This window comes from Eleginops maclovinus, chromosome 12, assembly GCF_036324505.1.
Source record: "Eleginops maclovinus isolate JMC-PN-2008 ecotype Puerto Natales chromosome 12, JC_Emac_rtc_rv5, whole genome shotgun sequence".
NCBI lineage: Eukaryota > Metazoa > Chordata > Actinopteri > Perciformes > Eleginopidae > Eleginops > Eleginops maclovinus.
The window spans coordinates 9,554,900-9,565,070 of NC_086360.1; the positions used below are offsets into that span (position 1 = coordinate 9,554,900).

Here is a 10,171-nt window from a genome sequence, read left to right on the forward strand (position 1 = left end):
CGGGCTGAGGATTAGCCTGAGACAGCAGCATGGCACTTTGTTAGTAAGTCAGTAAGTGGCCGTTTATGATGCTCAGTAAAGTTGTTTATCAAATTAGAGCATTCAACATTTATTCAAGCTTTACATAATCAAATATGGACTGAATTGGAATAAAGAACAGTAAATATTCATAAAAAGGAAATATTCCTTAATTGTGCATCCGTTCTACTATTTAACTACTGATCATACCTAAAATGTTTATTCAATCATATATCCATGTTCAGAACTACACCCCTTTAAGTATGAGGCTGTTAACATAATGCAACTGTTTTTAGTGAAAACAACTGATACAAAATAAATTAACTTCTGTATAAGATATGATAGGTGGATATTTTCTTGTATGCTCTTGATTAAAAGCCCGGTATTGATAAGTTTGTTTTTATTTTTTATAAACGTTGTGGGATAAAAATGGTTTAGTTTTAATTTATTTAAATGGGGAGACTTTTTTCCTTAAGGGTTTGTGTTATATTTTAGCTAGACAAGTTATAATACACTTTTTAAAGGAGTTGAGGTTATGCAATAACACAGCCAAAATAATCATAAAACAAATGTCCCTATGACGCACGAGGGTATAACTTTCCAGGTGACTAGTAGCCGCGGGCACAGTAAATGAATCAATCCACTCCATCATTTTTAGCTTTTTTATTTAAAGCATATACACTCTGAGTAACACAGCAATGACTAACACGCTGCACACCACATCGGGCACTCAAGTCCTCAGAATGGTGCCTGGCTTATCGTTTTGGCCTTGGGGCCCCACTCGTCATTAATGTAACCCGGGTGCAGCGGCAGCATTAGGCCACAAGGTGTCATCACAGCTCGTCCTTGGGGGGGCGCAGTGGGAATTGCTGGAACTCCTCTGGCACCTCTTCCCCTTTCTGGGACCTCTTGTAGAAACCTAGTGAGTCCAACAGGCTGCTGATCTCCTCTGCCTTCATTTTCTTCACAGGAACAGTCTGATGTGTCGGGAAGCAAAACACATTTGGACACATGGTGAAAGGTTTAAAAGTAGTAATACAGTGTTTATGAGATTCATGCAGAGAAGGATGTGTTAGCAGACATACAGTATGTTTATATTGAAGTCCTTGATTCATTCAAACTGTTGATATAGAGGTTCCTCCTGCACATTTATTTTCATTTATTTGTTCAACAATTTAGTGTCGGTATATAAATCTTCATATGAAGTCAAATTACAGATCTCAAAGGGCGCCCACAATATGAAACAAAAATAGAACAATGAACATTAGAATATGAATGTGACAAAAGAAAAACTCCTACATAATTGGAGGAAAATAATATGAGTGTGAAAACTAAAGAAAGTATAACCCCAGCTTACTTTTAAATCACAGCAGTGGGTTATTTTCTTGCATGTAGATAAGGTTAAGGCTATTTATAATGTATATTGTCTAATGCTGGCCTAAATGCAGATTCAGTGGCTTTTCAACACTGCAAAAAGGTAAATAAACAGTAGGAAACATTAAGATAAAAGACAGACATAAAAATGCACAAATTCCTTTCAGCAACTCACTACCAATGCAGTTTCAATCTAAAATATATTGTTCAATTGACAAAAACGTATATAGTTATATATACTTTCTTACTCTTCCAATTTCTTGCCATCTATCTTTTTGTGTAACTCGGTCCTGCATTTTCAAACACATTGGGTCTGTGTGACTTGGTATCCGACAGACGATCTGAGTCTTTAAACTTCCCTGCTGGAATCTGTCCTGACATCCTGGAGCTCCCGGGATAAGCCCCATCAAAAGACGGATGTGTAAAAGATCCCTGAACTCACATCTCACCTTAACTACCTCGTCCTTTTGGCTGTAGAATATCAGACGGGGATTCTTCTCCTCCGATGAATCGTATTCCAAGTTGTGGCTACACAGGAAAGAAGGGATCAAGGGAAACAACAGGTCGGCAGTGCTGGGAAGAATAAAGCGAGTCCATCTGTTTTGCTATCTTCGGGCTTACTCAACATGATTTTAACTTGGAAGACTTTTGGAAAGCTGGCCCTGGACTTGGCAACTTGCTAACAACATTGTTTTGTTCATAAAGGAGGTCATGAGCATATATGTGGTGTTTTTATTTTGAAAGGTCACGTCTGAACAAACAGCCTTTAGGAACTGAAAAGAACAAGGATACTATAAAGCCCAGCTCTCCAGAAGAAAATGATGGAGCTCGGGCATTTTCTTTATGCCTCATCCGACCACACTGGGAGCCTGCAGGGACGAACACAGACAGATGTTAAAGCAGCATGACATAAAGCATTGTGCACGCTTCGTTCTTCTATCAAAGGTGCCAGAGATACGTTTTGTATCTCAGCAGAATGCATACAGACATGGCAGCACATGGCTTTTCCCACATTATTCTTCTGATTGCTCATTCACTGTGATGCTTGTCCTCCTGACATATATTTAATGCCATATTTTCTTTTCTCTGCCCCAATATGCCAAACAATCCTAGGGCATTAAAAGGTAACCAGATTAAAGTTTAAGGGGAGATGCCAAAGGTAAAATGTCCTTTTTTTATGTGCTACTCAATTTTGAGATTTTGTTGATTGTTTCACTCATATGTCTAATTACCAATTTTGAAAACAAAATACTCAATTAAGTGTATGTATTTTACTCGCATTGCCTTTTCTTGTCTGTAGATTTCCCCAAATTCACCAAAACTTATGATTAGATACCTAATTTGTATTATTTCAACACTAAAAAACTGGAAATGTAATTAATCAACAAGGGAAGTTAGGGTTAGGGTTATACTGAATGCTGAAGTCTAACCCTGAAGTTTCTTGACAAATCCATTGAATTTTACAATACATGTATATTCAGAACATTGTACTTAAGGCTTTGTAAATGATCACACACTTAATGTATGGAACATTTTTCTTTGTAGTTGTGTCCTCTCTCTTCTTGCTATGTATTTATTTACTGACAGACCTTCTCATCCTTGCACAAATATCATAAAAATGTTAAAGACATGGCATGACATAAACAAAAGCACAGGAAAGATTTATATACTCACCAGCAGTTTACCTCTGGCTATATCGAGCTGTTCTTCGACCTCTGTGTTGTTGTTAGTGTCTGATGCCCTAACAACAAGGGCAAGCATGAGCACTAAAAAGGCCCACATATTTTAAAGACAAATAAGTATCCTTAAGTGCTTTTGCCTAAGTTATTACCAACAATAACTAACCCTTTAATCCACTTGGACAGTTACTCAGGGTGGACAAAACCATGACACATTCCTGTAGGGGAGCAGTGCCCTCATGTGTTAGCTGTTAAATTACTGTTTAATGTTGGTTTTCTATCAGACACTCTCAAGTATCCTAATAGTTGGTCACTTGTTAGCCATAATGTTATTTTGCTGCAGTTTAAGATGTCGGGATGTTTTTGAATTTCCAAAGTCCTACGGAGGCCCCCAGCTTTAGAGTTTATAGTTTCTTCCACATCAGATGTTACTGGGAGTCCACTGAAACCTCAGAACATCTGCGCTCTTATCACTTTTTCCCATTCAGTTCACTTGCAGGTGGTTGATGGCCAATAAGAGCCAGCCACACTCTCATAGCTGCTGGGAAGTCAAGATGAGCTGGTTTCGTACAGGTGTCCTTAAGGAGAGAAATTACGTCCTCATTAGTCAATTTAATAAAAAAACATGTTACTTGAAAAATGTTTCACAATACAAAATATGAACGTATATTGAATCCCGAGGTATTTGTTATTATTGGCTAGAGGAGATGCCAAAATCCCAAATGATAACCATATCAACCTATAACGTAGCTATATGTTAGGAACATGTAATACTCACAAATGTACAAAAATAAACATCATCTTATTGAAACAAAGTACCAGAAACTGCCACCCATATGTGAGTGGTATTGAACCTTTTTAAACATTATATTTTGATTTGCAGCCTATTATTTTTAAATCTAGCACAAAATGTGTTTTTTCTTTCCAAGACGTAAATGTTAGCAAGAAGATTGATACTACTCTTAAGGCCATAGCTTACATACAAATGGGGAACAGGGGAAAGAAACTTGGCAGGCTCAGTTACAATTAATGTGCATATAACACGTAAATCCAACTAACATGTTGTATCTGGTTGTTTATTCATATACACAGTAATGGAAAAAAAGCCATTTTTTTAGAGCCAGGCATGAAATGCTGTGCAAAAATGACTCAAAAAAGCATATCTCAACTATTCTTTTAACTTTGAACTATTGAATGATATACTCCTGCCTGAAATGTTTATCATTAAGGCAAGTTTTCTATTGCGTAATGCAGATCGTGAAGTCACCACAAGATGGCAGCAGCACCCTCACGTACACTTTATTGCAGTTTGGCGGGTAAAAAGTACTTCCAAATCCTGGCCACAGACAATTATGTTTCCAACTAAAATAAACCATTCTTGCCCGGAATGCTGATGCAAAACCATCTCTCTGTTTCTATCTTTTCCAGACACAGAGCTCTGAAGCTTACAGCCTGCCCTCCTCTGCATGTACTGTTTGAGATTATGTGTCAAATGGCAGTAAAACAGTCCCTATTTTAACAGGGTCTCCTCCCCTCGGCAGCCATCGTAAATCTGTGGGCCTCTACACTTCTCTTTCTGGAGTTTGAATCTTTGAGTTTGAACGTTCAATTCCTGTTTCCCACAATGTATGAAGGAACTAAAACAGTCGAAGTAGAGAAAGAAAGTTGACGAGAGAGGGTAGGGAACACGAGCAGTGGGGGTGGGTGACTCCTCAGTATATAAGTGCGGATGCATACCTATGTGTTCACATTCAGCATGTTTCAGCTTACATCATGCGGCGCATGCCAAACAAGGGATGTTGTTATTATTAATGTGCTGACAAAGGGGAAAACGCAGCCATTTATAACCGGAGATTTACAGAACAAGACTTATGGACGATGAAGACGTTTACAAAATCTGTAACTCAGTAACTTTTTCCAGTAGGAGTTTCGCAAATTGCCACACTTGCAGCTGGCAAAAGATCAAACGTTTAAACACCTCACTGTAATCCTGCCTCCCTCGGAGAGCTTGTTATAAAGACGCACACACTTCCTGTTTCTCCAAAGCACCGGATGCTGCCTTCCAGCCAGCAGGGCAATTTGTGTTTTTGCTCTCTTAGGGTCTTTGGTGAGAAATATTTAGCTCTGAAGTCTTGTTTTTCTTTGCTTTAGATGGGACATGTATTCCTAAGGATGACCGAGGGAGATGAATAAAAAATCTTACTTTGAGCATAAACAGTCTCTGTGTGTGAGTGTGCGTGTGTGTGCGCGTGCGTGCTTATCTGTCTGGAGCCCTCGGGGCATCTTGGGGGAAAGCCTGCTGCCTGTCTGCCTGCTGCGCTCCAGTCTGCTTCTAAAGAAGAGAGGCAGTGTTGAAAGAAGTTAGGGCCATGTAGAGGGCTTCATTCAATACACTGCGAGTGTGCTGCGCTGTGTATTGTACAGTAAGTGGACATAACCTCGTGGAGGTTCAGGCTCGAGGCACAAAACTTTGTTCTCTCTACTGTGAAACTAAGTTTATCCAGCACAATACATAAAACAACATGACATCTGGTTAAGAAAACTCCAAACTTCCTGTGTGTTCCTTGTTTTACTTTCCTATGAAGAACGTATACAGTACATGGAAATATTTGTTTTTTTTATCACTTGATTTTCAGGATATTGCTTTCTAGATGTGAATATCTTAACGAAGTGATAACAAATTCTAATTACAAAAATATTGGCAGTTGTCCAGATCATAAAAAAGGGGTATTTGGGTGAAATGTCTATATTGTAACACTTACATAAGCTTAAAAGTTCATGGTGGAAACAGAAACGTCACTTTGTGAGTATGATAAATAAGTGTCTCTAATTTTCCACTCACAGGGAGGCTGTATAAGCACGTTAAGAAATTACCTTCTTTTTACATTGTGATATACGTACAGATACAGTTCAGCCTGGTCTCACTCCCAGGGTTTCAAATACCAACACTTAAGCAGTGGTCAGTGGTTAGAATCTTGATACCGGCGCACAAGGCCCCCTTTAGCATCGATATGAGATTCCCTATCTTTTAATTAACATGATGTTAACCCATTGTCTTCATTATTGGACGCCCATATCAGCAAACGTAGCACTCAAAATGCACTGGCTTTCCTAAGCAGTAGAGATGAAATTGCATAGGTTTCAACTATGCAACACACTACAGGAAAGGGAAAACCCCAAAACGCATAATAGGGCCACTTAAAGTTTGAACTTAAAAGTAAAAATAAAATCTATGAAAGAAGAGTCCTGCACGTAAAAAGGGCAATTCTGTATTTACCCTTAGAGAGAGTTGTTTCTCCATGTTAGAAATGTGACGTTAAGCTTACTGCTCAATCCAGTTTGAAACGTAACAGTTTTAGGGGTGGAATCGATCTTCTGATCCAACCCTAAACAAGAAAGACACTAATGTACAATGTACAATGTAGCCTACAGTACAACAGTTGGCCAAAACTCACCATACCAACAATTCTCCCAAAAATGAGGATTGTGATATCTTTGTCTGAGCGATAAAGTGCTTTCTGTTGATTAAAACACTATAGTCGCTCAGTTTGTCCTTGTTCTTTTAATGAAGAAAGCATTTTGATGTGTTTTGCATACACAGGTCTGTAGGAAATTGTTTTACATTATTGTTCTACTTGTTACAAAGGCATACACTAGGCAAAACCTGCATACACTAAAATGTTAATGACAGAAAATGCAAACAGACCTCAAATGACTGGTAACAGTGCCTGATTGACACATTCTGTTAAATTAAGGATATCAGGTATTGCATTTTGGTTTGTAATATTTTAAAATTATGATAGCAAAGAGGAATGATGTGAAGGCTGCTTTTGTTTACTTGTGTGGCCTGTTGAATGCTGGTGTCCCCTATATGGTTTCATAGTCTTTGCTAACACTGCCAAAAGATCCTGCAAATAATTGATTCCTCACACTCTCTGTGACGGTGTTCTGACAGTGATCTCTGACCTCTGAGAGGGGGGCTAATCAAAAGAGAATTTCCCGGCTGAGGTCAAATCGGTATCACATTGCTAAAGCTACAACAAACACAATACCTGTCTCTTGTAGGTCACACAGCAGAGCCACACCGTTATTTGGCGACAAAGGCTCACTTTCAAGAATACAGCATTGACAGCTCGGTGCTTTTGAAACGACATTGGACCAACATGTTTTTGGATTTTTAAATTTGGGAACAGTATAAGGCAGAGAAGAAAAACAATGGCGTGAAGTTTCACAGAACCTCGATCCAATGGTTTATTTATTGGGGTAAATAAAAGTGTCGAGAAAAAATTCTGCAAATGAATTGCAAAAACTGAATTTGAATTGTGGGAACTGAATGTGGAAGTGTACAGAAAAGGTTTGGAGTAGTAGTAGGAAGGGGGTGAGGGTGGTGGAGGGATTTGCACTGATGGATGTCCATTTGCTGGCCACATTATAGTAGCCGGAGGGCAAGCAGACAGCAACCGCTGCTCCCCTCCCTCTAATCTGTGTGTGGGTAATCAGAAACACATGGCTCCCCATAATGGCTCCAGTGTTGTGCTGTGAAGTAGAACGGGGCTGTGAGGGTCGGGTACACACCAGCACACAGCCACGGTGACGGTAAATATACAGCTCACACTTCACATGCCAGTGCACTGCAACCACATACTGTAAAATACATCCGGAAACCCAAATACATGTAAATGCAACTCCTTTTTTCAGGCTGTTATCAAAGTAGAGTGTGTGTAAAAAGTTTGTGAATGAGCAGTCCTCATAGTCACTGAGAAGGGATAAAGCAAATCCTATGTGGTTTTAAGAACATTGAAAAGTTGCTGCAGGCTAAAGGCGAATAACGCAACGGCATGTGTTTTTATGAGTGGTTTTGGCAAAAATATTCGAGTGAAAGTTAGTGTCTCAAACAACAAAGCTGTTGTAAGCTACAGTTGATCGGTCGCAGACAGGACTGATGGTCGGGACAGTTGGGGTGCAGTGCATAAAAACACAAGACATCAGATTATTTTCCTTGGGTTTGGGCAGACACATTCGGTCTTGTGATCATTTTCCGTACCAATAGCTGGAATAAGGCGGCAGCTTTCTCCCTCTCACTCTCGCTCCCTTGCTCCAGGTTGGAGTGAGTGAAAAGCAGAGGAAAAAGAAAAAAAAAACTTTGGATCAGCCTGTGGAATTATGTGAAAGCTGAAACCTCAAGCCACATTATGAAGTCTGAAGTCCCACTTTACTGCACAGATAGTGGATGGATGGGTGTGTGAGGGAATAAAGGACGGAGGAGGGAGGAAGGAGTGAATGAGAGAGGAGTAAAACAGCCTACAGGGAAAAACAGGGAAGGAACAAGAAAGAAAGAAAGAAAGAAAGAAAGAAAGAAAGAAAGAAAGAAAGAAAGAAAGAAAGAAAGAAAAAGAAAGAAGGAGCATCTGACTGATCTGCTTTCTATTAACGATCGAAATCTTCTCCACTGATACGTTCATTCCATAGAATTGTGCTGACAAAGGGGGAAAAAATCCAGCGCAATTTGAAGGCACAGACAACTTTTTACACACCCCTCCACGTAAAAGAAAAGTGGGGAAAAGAGGAAGAAAAATCTCCATCTGGATAGAGAGAGAGCAAATGTGGCTTGATTACATTCCTGGCTATGCATATTCATTTGTATTTTCCACATTTACAGAACTTTTGAAGATGAAAACTGTGTTTATTTAAAGCTCTATGTCCTAACACTGCTAGAATAATGATACATGGGTCCAGCTCAAAGTAGTTTGACAGCTATGTCACACATACAGAAAAGTGGGTGGAATTAAAGTAAATAGCAGATTTCAGCCTCATATGTTGACTTTAAGCTCTAAGTCTCTGTCTTTCATCAACTTTATCCGAGCATCTATTTGGGAGGTCGTCTTGTTATGCGGTTTCTCTTAATTTGTGATTAAGAGCTGCCTTTTTATTTCCCCTCCATGCCACTCTAAGGGAGCTTGGGGTCCATTATAAGGGCCGTTTTAAATCGCAAAGTGAGTGGATGTCACTGGAAATCTATAAACACACATTTGATGCTTATGCTGTCTCTCCTCCCCATTCTGGTTGACCTCAGTTCTCCGTGGTTTTGGCTTAAGAAAAGCACCAGCTTCATTTCCAGTAAATGTCATTTAATAGTTACTGCATTTCCACAGAGCTGAGAAACAACGTTTAACGTGTGAAGGGGACTGCAATTAGACAGTGTTTCTCGCAGACAGTGCGTCGACAGGGATAAGAGACAAAAACAGCATTTTCTAAATCTCCTCTGGCCGTGTCTGATGAAATGAATGAGCTAGGGATATACGACTGCATTTTAAGATATTGTGCTTCAACAGAAACACATCTGTCATCAGTGAACCAGTCGGTGGTTTGAACGCTACAACAAAAGCTACTTCTGAATTTTAAACATCAAAACCTCAGGCTCTCTGTTGCATTGAAGTTTTTCAAGAAATCATTTTTTTTGACAAAACATACAAGCATTTTAGCATAAGGTTTTGGGAACAAATGAGGTATTTGAACGGTAAAATACAGTTCAATGTATTTCTAAAACTACATAGAATCTTGCCTTTCTCTAGAATATCTAGCCATGCATGCTAATAGAAGCTTCTATCCACTGAACACCTATTCAAATGTTTTAACTGAAATGTAGTAAAGACTAATCCATTATCCTGAACTTACATGGGCACCAAAAAAGCTTCTCTTGACTGGGTCCACAAATTAATATTTGTACCCCTTTCAAGTGTAACCCGACTCCACTTTCTTTCTGCTTTGCATTGCAGAAAATATTTGTCTTTTTCCCCCTCACTCATAAATTTCTTTCTTCCTCTCCTTGCAGGGACTGAAATGGCTACCAGATGTGGTTCCAATCTGTTCCCGTTGCCATGGAAACACAGGGACTGGAATAGGTTTTCTGAGTCCAGGGCTTTTGGCTGACTCATTGGGCCTGAGTTTTAAAGCGTCGCTGTTTTGATGGACCTGGGAAACTGAGGGCGCCCCAGCTCCAAGTCGTGTTTAGACTGGCAGCAACCATGTCATCAAACCCCCACTTCCCACACTCCTAACCCTAACTTTTGGACCAAGCTTTAAGTTATCCTGTACAGTTG

At 39.5% G+C, this 10,171-nt stretch overlaps 1 protein-coding gene across 1 annotated transcript; it reads right to left on the minus strand.

The window, feature by feature from the left end:
* Nucleotides 1–666: 666 nt before the first annotated feature.
* Nucleotides 667–3,597, minus strand: selenoe (selenoprotein e). The gene is made up of 4 exons (XM_063897776.1): nt 3,067–3,597; nt 2,185–2,261; nt 1,842–1,920; nt 667–995 (listed from the first exon to the last, which is right to left on the minus strand). Exons 1-4 carry the CDS (start codon nt 3,172–3,174, stop codon nt 852–854), a joined length of 408 nt encoding a protein of 135 aa, XP_063753846.1. The 5' UTR covers nt 3,175–3,597; the 3' UTR covers nt 667–851.
* Between the last annotated feature and the right edge of the window lie 6,574 nt (nt 3,598–10,171).